The sequence below is a fragment of the Peromyscus californicus genome, unplaced genomic scaffold (assembly GCF_007827085.1).
Source record: "Peromyscus californicus insignis strain IS unplaced genomic scaffold, ASM782708v3 Scaffold_8__1_contigs__length_139910024, whole genome shotgun sequence".
NCBI lineage: Eukaryota > Metazoa > Chordata > Mammalia > Rodentia > Cricetidae > Peromyscus > Peromyscus californicus.
In genome coordinates, this window is record NW_026294606.1 from 65,531,062 (window position 1) to 65,549,307 (window position 18,246).

Here is an 18,246-nt window from a genome sequence, read left to right on the forward strand (position 1 = left end):
TCATTGTAGAAGAACAGATTAAGTCAAGCAAACAAATACTGGGGCTGGGAAGATGGCTCAGTCAGTTAAGTGCTTGCCTCATAAGCATGAAGACCCAAGTTCAAGTCCCAGATCACCAAGCACGGTGGAACACATCTGTAATCCCACTGCTGGGGAGACAGAGATAAGAGGTATCTGGGGCTAGTCGGTCTAGCGTACTTGCTGAGCTTCAAGCCGATGAGAGACCCTGCCTCACAGGAAGTAAATAGCATACCTTAGAAAAAACAACCAAGGTTGTTCTCTGTCCTCCACATGCATGCAAGCACATGTGTAACACACACATATGAACACCCATACACAGATACAAGTGCAAAAAAAGGAACAGATATTTATTCAAGTTTATATGCATACTACAAAACAATCTTTGAAAAGGAATTTTAAAAAGTCACCTTGCACAAGCAAGTAAAACTAGGTAACTATGTTGACACAGTCCTAAGTATTAAAATTCGTGCTAATAGGAAAAATACACATGATTTTTAGAGTTACTAATGCATTTCCCCCTAAGCGTCATGATGCTGTATGAAGGCTTCCAAAGGAGATCTGTCTCCCCTGTCAAATTCTAAATCCCATATTTCTCAATCAGCTCTCTTGCTTTAGAAATGTAGGCACTCATGGCATCTTCCTTTGACAACCCTAGAGAGAGACAAACACGTTATCGCACTGACTGGTATGGTAGGAGGTGAAAAAGTTCTCTTCTAGCCTTATTTAAGGGTTAACAACCTTTCTGGAGGCTCCATGCTTCCCACTTGGCCTTGCCCTTCAAATCTAACATTGCTGGACACGCTGCCAAAAGGAGAGAGTTTTAATGTTACTTCTCACTGTGCCCATCTACAAACACTGTGCCAACACGTATATGGATCTGTCTAAAACAATGATTGGGTACCACCAATGTTGATGTCTCCAACGATGGACTGTTTGTAGAGCCCGTAGAGTTCTTTGAGCTCTTCATCTTCAGGTCTGCTTTTCAGCTTCCTCACGTCTTGTGTGGCCTGGTCAAAATCAGCCTAGGGCAAAAGACATCCAGGACACACAAAACACACACATGTGGTGCGTACACACACCTGCAAGCAAGACATACCCATAAAATCTAATTTTTTTTTTATTATAAGTCTCATGTCAACTGATTTCCGGTAGAGAGAAGTTGGCTAGCTTACTTTGGGTGGAATGGCAAATGTGTCTTATCCCAAGGAAAAAAATTGTTGTAATCTCTCCCTCTCCTCTTCTCCCTCCGTGTATAACAAATGCTGAAGAGAAATCACTTTACCAAGAGAAAAGCTGGTGAGCAGCCATGGGTGTGACCACAGAGGTGGACAGTGAATTTCAAAGCATTCTGGGCAAAAGGAATGCCACCTTCCCTAATTCCTGTGCCCTGAGAGCTGGGCTCCTGTGGCAGGCATTTCTGTTCTGGCTAATTGAGTTGCCAGCATCCTCGTTGGATGTTTGTCCTTGTGATCTCCCTCTCCCTTGTGAACAATGCCCTTCCCTGCTCATGACTGTGCTCCAAGGCCCTCCTGTTCCCACCTGTCCTGTGGCAAGGATGAACTCACACCGAGCACAGAACACCATCTCAAAGAACGACTTGGGGCCTCCGGATACTCTCATTCAAATCTCACTCCTCTGAAGATAGCCTCTGAGGGTGACTCACACTTTACCTTCACTTTCTGGAGGAAGTGAATCGAACAGTCAGTCAGCTTACATACGACCTTGATAAAGCCCTTTGAGCAATTCTTCCTTGTTGAAGGACTGAATTAGGAAGATAAATCCCTCAGTCAAGGTACTGAAATTATTTGAATCACACACGTGTGTGTGTGTGTGTGTGTGTGTGTGTGTGTGTGTGTGTGTGTGTCTTCTGACTGTAAAATCAGCCCCTCCTGCCACCTCACCACTTTCTGTGATGTTTTGGGATCAAACCCAAGGCCTCGTGCAAGCACTCTACCACTGAGCTGCATCTCCAGCCCGGAAGAGACACATCACCCAGTCCACTGCGGTACCGTCATCATCTAACAAGGAAATGTGTCTAAGTGAGATGACTGTCAGGCCATGCGTGAAAGTGAACACCTGGAGTCCTAGCACGAGAGAAGCTGAGGCAGCAGGATCAGCTAAAGTTTGAGGCTAGCCTGAGCTACATAGCAAGACTCCTTTTCAAAAAAAAAAAAGTTAACCCAAACAAAACGAAAGACCTGTATTAGAATTTACAAATAAAGTTGGGAGATAACTGAATTGGGAATTCCATCTCTGCCTTCACTTCCCGGACAACGGTGAATGTACCCTCCCTGTCTCTTCCACTCGTGAGCCACTAACAGCCCCCAGGAGGTTCATGATTTCCATCCCAATGCCATTTCCATTCTGAAGAGAGAAGAGGTTTGAATACGCTAACCAGCTACTACTGCTGGCTTTTCCATACTATTTTTAGTTTTACTATAAGTTAACATTTTGATTTTTGAAATCATTTTAGACCCAGGTGCAAGTTATAAAAATACCTCATCTTTTGTATCTACCAGGCTTCCCTGAGTATAGTCTTTGCAACAAGTACTTACCTACAGTTCTCTCAGTGTGCAAATGAATCACCAGTATAGATGTGTGTGTGTGTATGTGTGTGTGTGTGTGTGTGTGTGTGTGTGTGTGTGTGTTAGGGTTTCACTATGTTGTCCAGGCTATCCCGGAATATCCATGTTTAAATGATCCTCCTACTTCAGTTTTTCCAGTGGTGGCAAGTGAATCCAGGACTCCTGCATTCTAAATAAGTGCCCTACCGACTGGTCCACACATGCCAAATCCCCTTAGTTTCTTTAATGGACTTCCAATCTGCCTTTGCCCTTCTTCTCTGCTTGAGCTACTTTTTGGTGTGTTTTTTTCTGAGATAGGGCCTCATGTAGCACAGTGCTGCTTTGAATCTGCTATATAGCTAAGGATGGCCGTGGACCCCTGATCCTCCTGTCTCCACGTCCTGAGTGCTGGGATGACTGGTGTGTACTGCCATACCTGGCTTGGACTATTCCCCTCTAGAATATATTGTATTTTTTATTATATTATTTCATTAGTAAGAATTTAAAATTGAAATAATAAGCATATGTTTTAAGAAAATTTCATTTGTAACACCTACTTTATTCTTTTTTTTTACTTTATTCTTTAAGTATAAATAATTGCAGTGATTATAAGTCAAACATTCCTTGATCTGACTGATGCTGATATTAAGCAATCGCGTGTTTTAAAACTAGAATCCTTTTTTTTTTTTGGTTTTTGGCTTTTTGAGACAAGGTTTCTTTGTGTAACAATACTGGCTGTCCTGGATCTCACTCTGTAGACCAGGCTGGCCTCAACCTACAGAGATCTGCCTGCCCAAGTGCTGGGAGGTGTGTGCCACCACTGCCTGGCTAAAACTAGAATCTTATTTTAGCAAAGTGAAAGAAAGTTTTGTCCCAGCCATAGTAGAATTAATGCATTTTAACGCTGATCGTACTAGAAACCCATGCCCTTGTATCAGCTTTGGTTCCTTGAACTACTTTTCCAGCGCTGCCCTGTTGTCATGGTTACTATTCACATGCCTTAGTCTCTTGCCCCCTCATGATGTTCCTTAACCTTTAAATCCTCAATGAAATTTTTTTTTTTTTTTTTTTTGGTTTTTAAAGACAGGGTTTCTCTGTGTAGCTTTGCGCCTTTCCTGGAACTCACTTGGTAGCCCAGGCTGGCCTCGAACTCACAGCGATCCGCCTGGCTCTGCCTCCCGAGTGCTGGGATTAAAGGCGTGCGCCACCACCGCCCGGCCAATGAAAATATTTTTAAGGCAACCAAAGATACTCTTACCCACTGCTGTTTTAAACGCCGCCCATGCGGCTCATCTAATGGCCTCTCTCCTCCGCTTTTATTTACTCCACATTTACTATTGCGCGTGTGCGCGTGCACACGTACCATGGCGTGCATGCAGAGGCTAGGGAACAATTGCAAGAGTCAGTTCTCTCCATCTACCACGTGTGTTCAAAGAGTTGGACTTAGATTACCAGGTTTGCCAGCAGGCACCAGGCCCCTCTCCTCCACCCTGAGATAAGACGACTGAGGCACACACAGACAGAAATTAACATGCCACAGACTAAGTGGGAGATGCAAGCCTTCGTGTCTCTGGGGTATGTCATTCACCCAAGAAAACGTCTTGCCTGAAGAAATAGTTAAAGAAGTTGGCTATACTCTTGATATAAAATGTTAAGTGTTCGAGATGTGTGTCTCAGAAGGTGATCTAATGAGAAAATGCTCCTAATATAACTTACATATAAAAATAAATCACGAATGTATTATGCTCACATACCTATACTTATATACATATGGAAAAAAGACATATAAGGAAGCAACCTATCATGTGGTTATCTACCAGGGGAGGTTCTCCTGGTTTTTAATTTATTCATATTTATTCTCGTTCCACTTCTATCAATAAAACGGTAAGGTCAGAGCTTCATAGAGTAATTAGCTCTGCAAACACTTGCCTGTGAGAACCTCCCAAGGACCCAAGAGCAAGGGGACGCGGAGACCCCAGTGGATGTCACCTGCTCCCCTGAGTTGTTAAGAGAGTGATGAAGGAGGGTTCCCAGGAGCTTGTCAGTTTTTTAGATCTGGGTAATTTATACCATCCCTGGGGCCCAGAAGGGTTGCTATGGGGAGCCTGGGTCTTTGTCAACAGATAGTGTGCGGTTCGGTCTACGGTGCAACAGCAAGGCGCTTCGGCAGGTGTGGGGAGTGACTGCAGGGTCGCAGCCGGGCGCTGCGGAGCGCTCCACTTGCCCCTGCCCTGCCCCGGAGCTATCATGCCTCTTCTCGCCCCATCAGAGCGCTCCCTTCTCGGAGCATCGCGCCTGCAAAGCCTTCCCAGATCTAGCTTACCTGCAGGGACATAGTGATGATGCAAGGTATGCTGTGGCTCTCCGGTTCTGGGTCCCAGTCCCCAGGGCTTGACCACTTTCTTGAAGAGAAGCGCTCCTCCTCCGGTCTCTCCCGTAGGTCAGGCTCTGAGCATGAACAACTCTAATTGGTCACGGGAGCTGGAGGGCGGAGCCGGGCGGTGGCCTGTACCTGCCCAGTCTCTCGGAGAGTCGGCCTGGGTTGTCTCTCCTTGGAGAAGTTTGCTAGACTACTTCTCCGCTCCTGGCTCAAACTTCAAAAAAAATTTTTTTTTTTTCCTCAAGAGGTTGTTTGCAGGAAGCTAAGAGAGGTCTCCCCAGGACTTGGACCTCACCTGGGAGTCCTTGATCCTTCCTCTGTGATTTTAGAAATCTGGGGAGTGAGTGGCGATTACTGGGATCTCTCAAGTACCACCTCTCATCAGGAGTGAAAAGGGACCAGGGGCTTGTGAACCTTAAGAAAGCAAAAACATAAGTTCTAAACTCGAGCTGCACTTATCTCCGCCGGCATTTAAATACAGCAAAGGCTGCAGCCTGTGTAGTGGGACCTGGATCTCCCAGGGTGCGAATTCACCATCACTTGGAGTTTGCAAGGTCTGGGAATGAAGCTGTGAACCGCATTTTGCTACACTTCCGGAGAACTGGACAAAGATTCCAGTTCAGGAGGAGAATTTTGTGTCTGACGGATTAAAACAGATTTGTGGAGATGTGGACAGGAAAAAAGACACCCCGTTTTTAGAGAGACCGAGTTTAAACACAGAACAATAGAACTGGTGATGGAGGAAAAAAAAACTGCCCCCAAGCTTTCTAACATGGTTTTGTGTAAAATGTATTTTAGAAAGATTTTGCTATTTTATTCGTGTGAATCTTGCTTTTTTTCCCCTTTCTGATTAGTTTTTGGTGGTGACATTAATTTCTAACTACGGGACAAAAGGCAGTTTTGGAGCAGTGTCTGGGCAGCGTGTGGTCTTGGACATGGGAAGTGCATGGTGGGATCCAAGAGCAAAGGTTAGCTTCAGAAGAGCATGTTCTGTTAGTCTAGTTGTGGCTGCTCAAAGTGTCCATCTGCAGCCTCAGCTGAGACCTTTTGACACTGTAGTCGTTATAAGAAATTAGTAAAGGGAAGCCACACTGCTCTCTTTTATGCTGGAATGTTTACTGTTTTTAAGATAGAGTCTCATGTATCCCAAGTTGCCCTTGAATTCCATCTCATGCTGGCCTCCACCTTGTAATCCTCCTGCCTCAGTTTCCCAAGTGCTGGGCTGATAGGCATCCCCAGAATGTTCAAGATCTCCTTTCTTAGCTGCTGTCCTCCATTCAGATGTCAGAGCCCTGCACGACTCTCTGAGGCTGCCGTTCATCCATTTCTCTAATTTCAGTCAGGCCTGTGGCTGTTCCCTTCCCTTTTCCTGCCGTCTGTTCCACCTTTGGGCGTAGTGGGTTCCTGCGGTAAGACTAAAGCACTGTATGCAAAAGTTCAAAGCTGGTTCTTAAACACAGAGAGAATACACATGATACCTCTTGTCTGATCTCAGGGATTAAGGATATTGTCCCAGGGAATTTGAGGTACAGGGAACTGACATCATGTTGCTTTGTGCTTACTCGAGTATAAACAGATGGTCTCAGTCTAATCAGTTTCTCCTTTCTGGCCTGACCTATGGAAGGGTGGTACCGCTACCATACCATTGCCTGGGAAACACCCGCATGTGACACCTTCCATTCACATTGCTGCCACAGACACAGATGCCCTTTGGGGTGTCCAGTGGACTTCCAATAGCACAGACTTGAAGTCTGTTCTTTGATTTGGCAGCTCATCATTAAAGTCCATTCTCAGTTAATGAATTTTTAAAAGTTGGACTAATTGTAGACATGCAAGAAAAGCCATAATGAAACCAGTATTTTAGACAATTACTACACACTAATAAAAAAACTGAAAATAAAATCATTATTATTAACAGTTATCTTTGCAGAAACCACAAAATCACAATAGCACACAAATACAGAACAAAAGTCAGGGTTCCATGGAAGAAAAGAAGAATCTGGTGTTCACTTGTTGCACATTTTTTTTTATTGATAAGGCTTTTGTCAGTTCTACTGCTACAATTTCTTACCCAGAATCTGAAACTAATGTTATATTGTTGTAACCTTTTAATCTAACAGTTCAAGAATTAATACAAAAAGAAAGCTTCTATAAACCTTCCAAGTTACTAAAAGCTTCTATGAGGTGTTCATAAACTTAACTATTATTTTAAAATAGCAGCAGTCACTGAAAAGTAAAATTGACCATTTGGTATAGGATACCAAATATATAGTAATTAAGGAAACTACAGGAAGCATATTTTGAGACATACTGGAAAATGTTTTGTAGAAAAAATTCTGAACACAAACTGAATTGATATTACTGGTTTTTTTTAGCACACATCTATATGAAATGTTAGCAGATAACTGAACAAAAACGTGTGGGGGTGACTGCATCATCACAAAGGATTAAAAAAACCTTTAAAATAACTTTTATTTTTGTTGTAACGTTTGTGTCACACAGATGGAGGAAATTACCTTTGAGATATAGAATGTTCTTTTTGATAAAATTCTTGTGGAAATGTTGCCAACTTTCATGCAGTAAACAGGGACTAAAATAGTAGAGGATATATCTAATTTTTATGAACTTAATTCTGCCACAGATGTCACTGGGCCACCATGGTTCAGTTTGTCTGGCACTTACTATGTGGCAGGCACTGTGGTAAGCATCTTATACAGAATTCTCTTCTAATCCTCAGGACAGGCGCTATTTTTATCACTTCATCACTTGCCCAGGGCGTAGGCACACTAGTCAGTGGGAAGGTTAGGGTTCTAACTTAGCAGCCTGGCTCCAAAGCCTTGTAATGTAGGAGGTGAAAGGTCAGGTCATGGGTAAACTTTAAGTCTGGAACTTTAGTGAGACAACACCTATAGCCATTTCCTTCTTTCCCCCGTACCCTCTTACTTCTTTTTCTCTCCCCATCATGCCTCTCATTTTTCTTGGTTTCCTTCTTTCTTCTTTCCTTCCTTCCTTCCTTCCTCCCACCCCTTCCTTCCTTCTTTCTTTCTTCTTTCCTTCCTTCCTCCCTCCCTCCCACCCCTTCCTTCCTTCCTTCCTTCCTTCCTTCCTTCCTTCCTTTCTTTCTTTCTTTCATATGTGCCTATGTGTGTGTATGTGTTTGTATGTGTGCATGTATGTGTATGTGTTTGTGTGTGTATATGTGTGTGCGTGCGTGTGTGTGTGTGTGTGTGTGTGTGTGTGTGTGTGTGTGTGTGTGTGTATGTGTGTGTCCCTGTAGCTGAGATTGGTGGTCGGAAGGAAGTAGTCCAGGCTGACCTTAAATTTTAGATCCTCCCGACTCAGTCTCCCAAGTGCCAGGATTTTATGTGAACCTTTAGTATTTCAATTTGTCTTTAGCGCTACGTGACTCCAAGTTATCGTAAAGAACATTTTTTGAAACAAAAAGCCTGTCGGTACACTCAAAACTCGCCCTGGCTTCATTCTTGTTCATCTACTTGTGATAAAAATCCACAGCGCGCTTTCCCTGTAAACACTGCAACAATCTTGGACCAAAAGCAATCCTTTTTGTTTTAATTTATGTCCAATAGGTGGTGAATAATGAAAATGCTAGATTCTAAATTTTAGAGTCTAAAATGAGCAATGAAGACACCGAGAAAAGGAGGAAGATATAGAGAAGGACTTGAGTCCTCCCACATTCATTTGAAAAGGACAGAAAGGATAAAGACATTTGGTCAAATGTAGCCAACAGATGTAGCTTTTAATCTTCAGTCCATTATTCCACGGTTTAGCCAGCTGTCCATAACTCCCCAGTGATCCCATTCATACATTTTTTTTTTCCTTTTGGTTTTTCGAGACAGGGTTTCTCTGTGTAGCCCTAGCTGCCCTGGAACTCACTTCTGTAGCCCAGACTGGCCTCGAACCCACAGAGATCCGCCTGCCTCTGCCTCCCGAGTGCTGGGATTAAAGGCGAGGGCCACCACCGCCGGGCTTCATAAGCATTGGTGCAGCAGGTACAACAGATAATGCTGAAATATTCTGGAGTACTGCTGTGGAATTGAAAGCAGCCCTTAATTTCTCTTTGAGTTGGCTCAAAATTCTCCACATAAATTATAATGACATCCAACCCACCAACCCCTACTTATTTGATTTTCGTGGCGCGGCGACATGTGCAGAGAATGGATGGCTATAAAGGCTGGAGCTTTGCGATCCGAGAACGGAAAGAGAGAGCGGGCCAGAGTTCCATGCCAGAAGCAACTGGGCTAAACTGGGCTAAAACCAGAAAGAGCCAGAACCCAACCACTGGTTAGGACGTCATCTTTAGACAACTAGTCCCGACCGAGAGCGGCTGGTTACTACGGCAACCACAGACTCTCGCGAGACAGATCATACGCCTGCGCAGTGCGGCCCCAGAGCTTTGTCCCGCGCTTAGGGATTTTACCCAGGGACCTTCCGCTGTCGCCAGGCTGCTGCTGAAGTCCCTTACTGGGTGTGACGTAATGCAGGAGGCAGGTAGGCAGGGCTAGCCTTCTGCGCAGGCGCAGCGCAAGCGCACGTGGAGCCGGCGTTCGGACCCCCAGTGATGGCGGAGTCGCTGTACTGAATCGGTATGTCACGTGGTCTCCGCAGGGCGCTTCTGCAAAGTGGGTCCCAGCCCGTGGGCACCCGGGTCACCGCGGGCGGGGTCGGTGCCAGGTGGGAAGGGGACTGCGGACAGCTGCGGCCACCCAGTGCCAGGTCCCCCTGAGGCCCTCCCCGGCTCTTCTCAGTCTACTTCCGGGAGTTTCCCTCGTGTAGGGTAACGTGGGTACCCCTGCGTCTCCCGAGACCACGGGAGCTTCTCTGCTGCCGACAGCCTTTCCAAGGGCCCTTCCCAGAGTCAAGGTCTTTCGGGGATGCCTTTCTAATCGCGCCACTCCACCATCCTGTCCTTACCCGGTAACTCCAACCCTAGCCTCTCTGTCCCAGCGACACTGAACTTGCTTTAATACTCTTCCGAGATACCCCGCTGCCCGCTTCCTACTTCGTTTGGAAGGAATTCTTTCGATAGCGTTCATTTCCTCCAGAGAGCCTTCTTTTCCTGACCCTCTCAACTAAGGCCGCTCCTCTCTGCTCCGTAAGATACCTCACTACCAGTAAAATGAGCCGTTTTTATTACCTGCAAGAGGGCTTTGGCTTTGCACAACGCCTAACGGCCCGGGGCATCAAGGATAATCCGTAAGAATTTGATGAAGAAACGATGTGGTATGTGAGTAGTATCCTAGGCAGGGTATATGGTGAATAAGGACATGAGAAACCAGAGGCTTCATTAAATAGCCCGAGTCTATAATATGCGTGATGGGTGAGAAATGGGAGGGTAAAAGGTAAACCTTTGAGTTTGCAGTTGATCCTGTAGGCAGTAGCAGCTTGCAGACATAGATAGCAAGACACTTGGCAAGTCCGCCGTTTGTCTGTGAAGCAGTTCTTACTAGTCAGCATTTTTAAAAATTCACACTGCAGCCGGGCGAGGATGGCGGCGCACGCCTTCAATCCCAGCACTCGGGAGGCAGAGCCAGGCGGATCTCTGTGAGTTCGAGGCCAGCCTGTTCCACAGAGCGAAATCCAGGACAGGCACCAAAACTACACAGAGACACCCTGTCTTGAAAAACAAAACAAAAAAATTCATACTGCATGGCGGCCACCTTATGCAGACGTGACTTTTTTCATCTCCTCTTCCAGGTTTTGCATCAGAGAAGTGATCCCAATCTTGCTGCCCTTTGGTTGCAGAGCATCCAAGTGTGAATGTCTCTCTTACACCAATGGGCTAGGCAGATACAAAAACTGATCTGCAGTTTAGTAAGAACGGTGGTGGGGCCATGCCATTGTCTTGCTTCCTGGTCATTTTGTCTGGGCCACCTACAGCCAGATACCAGTTTCTGGCAGTCACCTCACTAGATTTTGATGGTCTTCTGTTCTTCAATCTCTGAGCTTGTGGGGAGCATAGAGATAATGAGGGATGGATTGGAAGAGTGCATGCAATGTGGGGAAGGAAGAAGTATCATAGACAGTGTCTGTAGCAAAGTTGCAGCTCTCACTGGAATTCTGGCTTTATATATGGAAGGTGACTAGAAAGATCAGGATCCAGGAGTGAGTCTGCAACAGCATTTCTTAGGGCTGGCCAGTTTGGAAAGGTGACCTGTACCACACCAACATTTCCAAATGTTGGTTCTTTTCCCAGTTAACCTGGGCATCTTTTTACCAGATTATTTCTAAGATGGAGCCATGATTAAAAGGAGTCTTCAGAAAAACTAAGTCTGAGTTTAGGCTGTGAGTCTGTTTCCTGGCATGTTAGGGAATTGGGTATGTGGAGAAAGTGCCCTGAATTAGAGGAACCTTAATTAGAGGGGACTTGCTTAAAATTTGTCAACTGGGTCTTTATAGTTGAACTCCAGGAAGGAGAAAACCGAGAGAAGGAAGTATGTAGTTGCCTTTGGTTAGGACAAACTGGATCTAAGTGAAAGAATGCCCAACTAGAGAGCAATTGAGAGCATCCTAGTAAGTCTGAGATTAATACCATAGTCTCTAGGAAGATTATGAATAGGCCACTGGCTTCTAATATACTTTCAGAAGGAGCCCAACTCTTTTATTTCTCCCTAATGGATTAATCTCAATTTCATCACAAAATTTTCTTAAGTTTTCATGAAATTGCCTGCCAAAGCAGTCATGCTTGTAATCATGTGAAGGGAAAATGTGCCCGTATGTTTAAAATGTTTTAGGAAGAACTTGGGGATCATGGGAGGAAGGAGACTTACAAAGGGATACAAAATGGAAGTTTTAGCCATGGACATAGATTACATAGATTTGGTTCTGAAAATCTGATCTGGTTAATTTTGAATCTCAGAGACTACAGGTAAGCTCTGCAGGCAGACACGGGGTCTTGTTGCCTACCAGCAGCTGTGCCTAGAACACCATCTTCCCAATGGAGGAGCTCAGTGATTATGTGCTGTTAATGAATGAGTGAGGGGCCCTTGAGATGGTTCAGAGGGTAAAGGCAGTTACCACCAGGCCTGTGACATGAGTTCTGCCCCATGATTCCAATGGTGGAAGGAGAGAACCTAGTTCGATAGACCTACTCTGACCTCCACATGTGCTCTATATATGATCCCCAAACCTTGTGTTACTAATTTTTAAAAAATGAGTAGAAGTCCAGAGTTTAGAAGATGCTAACAAATCTCTTAAGATTAACACCAGTCATTCTCACATTGCCTATGTATCATGAAAAGAGGGAAAATTAAAATCAGTTCATTTTACCAGAGAAGTTATGTGAACGCTTACCTGGTTGGGCATATATAATTAGACCTGCTGTAGCACATCAGGAGTAAAAGACAAAACTAGAGAATATAACCAAAATATTCTCTGAATATGCATTGCTAACTAACATGAGAATTTTTTCATCTTGTTTCTTTCTGAAGGGTTTTCAAGATGGCCGCAGCCCCTCAAGCACCAAAGAGGGGATCTATTCGGAAGACTAGACCTCTGGTTGTAAAGACATCACTGAACAACCCGTATGTCATTTCCTGGAGCACCTTGGAAAGAGAGGACATACATTTTATATTACAGACACTCGAAGACAAGTTTAAATTGATTGGCCTTCAGAAAATTGAAGATAAGAAAAAGAGAAAAAACCCTTTTGTAAAAAAGCAAAGATGCAGCCCAGATGTTGAGACTAGTGAGGATCTGAAAGAGGAGCATGATGGGGACCTGCAGGTGTCAGGGTGGACACCCGTACATGTCAGAAAACAGCTGGTCATTGGTGTTAATGAAGTCACTAGAGCCCTGGAGAGGGATGAACTGCTCCTCGTTCTAGTGTGCAAGTCCGTCAAGCCTGCCGTCATCACCTCACACTTGATTCAGCTGAGTATAAGCAGAACTGTTCCTGCTTGTCAGGTTCCTCAGCTCAGCCAGAGAATTGCTCCTGCCATTGGCTTAAAATGTGTGCTAGCCTTGGGCTTCAGAAAGACCACCACGGACTTCGCTGAGGAAGTAAGAGCCATCATTCCCAGGGTGCCCAGCTTACATGTGCCATGGCTTCAAGACAGAATCCAAGATCCCAAAGACAGTTTAGAGACTGAATCTTTGGAAAGCCAGGACAAAGAGATTTTGGACACTTCATTTGATGACCTTACAAAACTTAGTAAGAGAAAGCTTGCTGAAGGTGGGCAGGCTTCTCCTGTAACACTACAACCCCTTAAAATAAAGAAACTCATTCCCAACCCTAATAAGATAAGGAAACCACCCAAAAGTAAAAAATCCATTTCCAAGTAATTTATATGAACTTGTCATTTCATGAAAGGATATGGTCTAAATAAGCTTTAAAACAAATAAAGTAGAGTATGTTTACATATATTCTTAGGATCCTGCATGGAGGTCTTCTTTCAGAATGGCAAGTCTTTCTAACTGGGTGGGACAGATATGCTGAAACTTAAAACCATGAAGTAGGGAAAACACTCAAAAACAATGATTAACAAAACCGAAGTTTATTGAGACTAATGTCCATGCGTGTATAAATTCACTGCTTTCAAGGCTGGTACAATGTTTGCTTGCAAGAACATCAGTTTCCTACAGCACTTAACATTTCTCTACCAAACTTGGAAAATGGGCCACAGACATGGTCTAATAAGGTGGATGAAACAACTGGAGAAGGTCCTAGTTGTAAGGGAGAGACACGAAATGCTAAGCAGCACACTGTCTTCAAAAGCGGCATACCATTTTTACTTTGTAGTAATTTGGCTTTCTTTGTAGGTAAGCATTGACACAGGCATGGAGAAAGGCTTGACTGATGCAGAAAAAAAAGCCTGATATGGTTATTTCAGTAAGAATTCCCTCCCTGCACATCATTAAGTTCCTTGCAATATTGAACATTATCAAAAGTACAATAGGGGTACAGCTCTGTGGTAGAACATGTACTTATTAGCACACAATCCCTGGCTTGATCCCCAGCACCAAAACAAAAAGAGACACACACACAAAAAAAAAACCTCCAAAACTAACAGCAAAAATTACAGTAGTAACTTAGGTGAAATGTAGCAAGAGAGATTCAATGGGTCTTTCAGGCTAGGAAATGGAGCTGTCAGTGCTTTGGATGTGAAATCTATCATGTGTCTGGAAAGTCATTCTGTAATTTAGGAGCAAGCACATAGGATATGAAAACTTTGTCACCCCAAGTTCTGGCTGAACTCATGGGCTGTGCCACCTTTGTTCCATTTACTGACAAATTTCCATTTTATGAAGAAAAGAAACCTTATAGCACATTTTGGATATAAAGACAGGGCAGTGTAACTTAAAAACAACTCTGGAGACTGTCATATTTATATTTGGTTTTAACAGCTATTTTATATCTGAGCAGTTGCACTGGTTACTGATTTTCTGAAATATCGAGCGGTCATGTGCTTAAGTTATGAATATATCAATGTGAACTATTAGTGTATTTAAAGTGATGAGTTCTGTAACAACTGCAATGTGCAGTAAACAAATCTCTAAAGGGATGGTTTAACATTTTCCTCATGAGGTAAAGAAGCCCATGAAAAAAATTCCTGACTGGCAATTCTTAATCGGAAAACTCAATTTGTATAAGACATAAACAATGAGTGAGACAATTCCCAGAGAGCTGTAAATCCAGATTCACTAAACTCACTTACCTAATGCTGTCTTTCTAAACAGTGTTCCAATGAATAGGTAGTTTTATTTCCTGAAGGTGTTCTGTTAAAAATGTCAGATAGTCGGTCATGGACCACATGAAATGAGAAATCTGCCATGTGTCTTTAGGAACAGTACTGGTCCCACTTCTGCACCACTTGTGAGGCCCAAGTGCCCCCTCCAGTGGTGCTATCAGGGATGGCACAATTTGTGGCCTACTTCTTAGGACCTTAGTCCACAAACATGGTAAGAGGCCAGACAGCAAATATTTTAACTTTGCAGGCAATGCATTCCAGTCTGTCACAACTACTTGATTTCCTTTCGTAGCATGAGGCAGCCATAGGTAGGTCATAAATGAAGATGTGGCTGTATTCTGACAAAACTTGAACTTCATAAGATTTGCATGCTACAAATTTCATTCTTTGGGCCATTTTCCCCCCAACCATTCAAAATATTAATGACCACTGTCAGCTTGTGAGCTGTACAGAACAGCCAACAGGTGAGACTCGACCTAAAAGTAACATTTGGTGAGTCCTTTCTAGCCAGGAAGGAAACGCCATGTCTGAAGTAGCATTCTGGACTAGAGCAGAGGCACTGGAGTAAAGGCAGGAAGAAGTATCTACTTAGTGGCATCTGACTCAAAGGCCAGTCTATACAATGGCCTTGTTTAGTATTTTATTTTTCCCTTGGATAGTGGCAGCATATACATATATGTACACTGTGAAACTTGTTTTTCAAATTCTAGGTAAAAACAACATCAGTAACAAAATTATGAATACGTATTTACAAGTAAGACATTTTCCATTAGCATGACAATTTTCATGATAAATTAAAGTCAGCATAAGGGAACATGTGCAATTGTGCATAATAAAAACATTCAGACCATCTGTGTGCTGACAGCACTCCTACACTCCTCCGGGCATTAAATCTGACCTTAGAGCTTTTACTTCCTTTCCCTTACACATCCTTGTCATTGCTGAGAAATGAGACTGCAAGCAGCCGCAAGGTCTGGTCAATCAGGTGTGTACTCTTTAGTGGGCATGTTGAACATTTGCCCCGAACTTGGCTTTTGAAACAATCCACTAACCTGCTGAAGAGCAAAGGACAAACCTGCATATTTACTGATTTGGCTACTATGCTTATGGGATAGACCTGTGTGTTTGCTGATTTGGCTACTATGCTTATGGAATAATAAATGTGCTAAGTCACTGGTACATTTTCATATTGCTCCATACGTAATTATCTACCATATGTCAATTCTATAAACATTCCCAGTAGCATGTAAGGTGATACACATATGGATCCTTGTTCTGCTATACAAGTATATCACCACTTAACAAACAGAAAAGCAGCAGTGACTCTCCTAACAGCAGAGGTTTTCTTAACATGATGCCACCACCTCTGTTTGGTTCATAGAGAAGCAATCCCACTTCTAGAGTGGAAGGACAACATCCTCTCTTTACCACGAGAGCTCTGTGGACACCTTCATCCCTCCCATGCATCAGTCAACAGCAGAGTTTGGCTTCAACATCCTAACTAGAAATGTGTACTATTGGCCATCTGTTCTGATTGTTAGCAACTACTTCAATTTCACTCAACTTGTGCTTTTATTCTTCTTTGGAATGGCAGTTCCAGGACTCACTAAATAGAATATTAACAAATGAGAATGTCAGCCTTCTAGAAGTAACATATCCATCTACTGTAGAACAAGTCCAACCTAAAGAAAGGAAAAAATGGGATAAGACCAAATGGAAGAAGAAATTGAGTTATAATACTGTGTATCTGTGTTTTAAAAAGTCCCCTTGGCTATGATGCTGGTTATGAGGGTAAAGGCACTTGCCACACAAGCCTTGACCTTACTTAGTTCAGTCCCTGGAGCTTTGGTAGAAGATGATTACTGACTGACTCCTCAAAGCTGTCCGCTGATCTCCATATATGCTGTAGCACATATGTGACCACACATCATATATACATACACAGAGAAAAAACAAAACAAAAAGCCACCACCAACAAAACAATGACAACAAAAAAACAAATAAAAAGTCCCCTTCATCCTATAGTAGTAGAGACTGTCTGAGTTAACAGATTCCATTTATAATCTGTCTCTCACCCACACCCACGCATACCCCCCCACACACATACTCAGAGAGAGAGAGAGAGATTAAAAACACTAGAAAATAGATAAAAGCCCCCCTTTATCTTGAAGGAAGCTGGTATGGGGCTGACAAAATAAGCTTACTCACTTTTTCCGAGTCTGTCCCTGGACACCTCCAGTTGTACAAATAATACTGTAAGTTCCCGTCTCCTACACCAAACTTGAGTTTTTCCAAGAAGGTCTTATTTTCCATCAAGTCTAGTGCATTAAATACATCAAATCCTTTCTGCCAATATAAAAAGTTTAAAATACCAAGGGCTTAATGTATTGTGTATATACTCCTGTATAACATTCAATTCCTCTCCAGTAACTTAAATATACAAATCCACAGACTAAGAACCATCTTAGAAGACTATTATGAAGACATCTAGGGAAGGGGGCTAGAGAGGTGGCACCATGGTTAAAGAGCCACACTGCTCTTGCAGGGGACCTTTCTGTAAGTTAACTTGCTTAGGGAGAACCATGCAGTACAGAAAGCAACGACACTCACCAACTTGGCTATAATGAGCGCATCATTCATGAGGTCCAGTAGGGGTGTCTCTGTGTGAATGTTGTAGAAGGAATAGGCAGCCTTGAGGCTCTTGTGAGCTGGGTGGTGCATAACCGTGGAGGGGAGTGTGTAGAAGCTCAGGAAATCAGTCAGCTTCCCACTGGGGCTCTGAGAGACAGAGGTAAGCAACAGCAAGTGAGTGTTTCTTCCAACAAGCATTCTTTCTTTGGCTAACTGATGCTGACTTATGACTTACACCCAACTTTCTGTCCAAATAAGGAGCAACAACTGAGATTTTCCTCTCTGTAACCCAGTTTGAGCCCTTTATGCTGGGGAGAGACCAACAAGTGGACAGAAGTTTACTCAAAGTGCTAGTGGGAGATGTGCAAGCTCTTCCAAAGCAGGTCCTAATGAAAAGTTTCTCCAGGCCAACTGATGAGTCAATGCCCATGCTGACAGGACAGTGACAGAAACAGATTGCAGCCTCTAAGCTGTGGTTCAGAGGCTGCCTTCCCCACTCACACTGAAGCATACATGGGCTGCTAACAGGAGGAAACAGAGCTGTATGCCAAGCTAGCTACCCAGTGGTGAATAGAACACTATTTCAAAGCACATGGTCACTCAGCCTTGGTATCTGACACCTTTTCTTAAAAGTGAATAATGAGAGCTGGTTACTTTAGGAAAAAACTGACAAGACTTGTTTGTTAATAACATTTGCTTGAGCTTTCAGGGTCTACGTTGAAGTTTTAAAGAAGGAAAAAACCCATCATATCCTCTACCATATGGTACCTTATAATCTTTCTGATGACAAAGGTCTTATCCATGAATGTAATTTTTAAATATTATCTAATGAAATGTCAATATTTGGAAGTTCTGTGTAACCCAGTAAGTCAGTATTTCCCAAGTGGCCAATGCATGATGTTGCAACCTTGTATGTAAATAAAATTCATTCAAAGAACCAGAT

The 18,246-nt window shown here is 43.4% G+C and overlaps 3 protein-coding genes across 6 annotated transcripts in view; 1 reads left to right on the forward strand and 2 right to left on the reverse strand.

The window, feature by feature from the left end:
* Positions 1-343: 343 nt before the first annotated feature.
* On the reverse strand, positions 344-5,133 carry Acbd7 (acyl-CoA binding domain containing 7). 2 transcript variants are annotated; one of them, XM_052729015.1, is made up of 4 exons: positions 4,909-5,133; positions 923-1,043; positions 760-822; positions 344-672 (listed from the first exon to the last, which is right to left on the reverse strand). In XM_052729015.1, exons 1-4 carry the CDS (start codon positions 4,918-4,920, stop codon positions 599-601), a joined length of 270 nt encoding a protein of 89 aa, XP_052584975.1. In that variant the 5' UTR covers positions 4,921-5,133; the 3' UTR covers positions 344-598. The 2 variants fall into 2 exon arrangements, with proteins under 2 accessions (XP_052584975.1, XP_052584976.1); XM_052729016.1 differs by having other exon boundaries at positions 926-1,043; positions 4,909-5,126.
* Positions 5,134-9,394: 4,261 nt separating this feature from the next.
* Positions 9,395-13,347, forward strand: Rpp38 (ribonuclease P/MRP subunit p38). 3 transcript variants are annotated; one of them, XM_052727274.1, is made up of 2 exons: positions 9,395-9,569; positions 12,414-13,347. In XM_052727274.1, exon 2 carries the CDS (start codon positions 12,424-12,426, stop codon positions 13,264-13,266), a length of 843 nt encoding a protein of 280 aa, XP_052583234.1. In that variant the 5' UTR covers positions 9,395-9,569; positions 12,414-12,423; the 3' UTR covers positions 13,267-13,347. The 3 variants fall into 3 exon arrangements, with proteins under 3 accessions (XP_052583234.1, XP_052583233.1, XP_052583235.1); XM_052727273.1 differs by lacking the exon at positions 9,395-9,569 and adding an exon at positions 9,592-10,206; XM_052727275.1 differs by lacking the exon at positions 9,395-9,569 and adding an exon at positions 9,592-9,900.
* Positions 13,348-13,457: 110 nt separating this feature from the next.
* Nmt2 (N-myristoyltransferase 2) overlaps positions 13,458-18,246 on the reverse strand; it is a 46,755-nt gene continuing 41,966 nt past the window's right edge. Inside the window, 3 exon segments of the mRNA XM_052727272.1 lie at positions 13,458-16,354; positions 16,881-17,018; positions 17,283-17,450. Coding sequence (XP_052583232.1) covers positions 16,334-16,354; positions 16,881-17,018; positions 17,283-17,450 — 327 coding nt within the window. The 3' untranslated portion in view covers positions 13,458-16,333.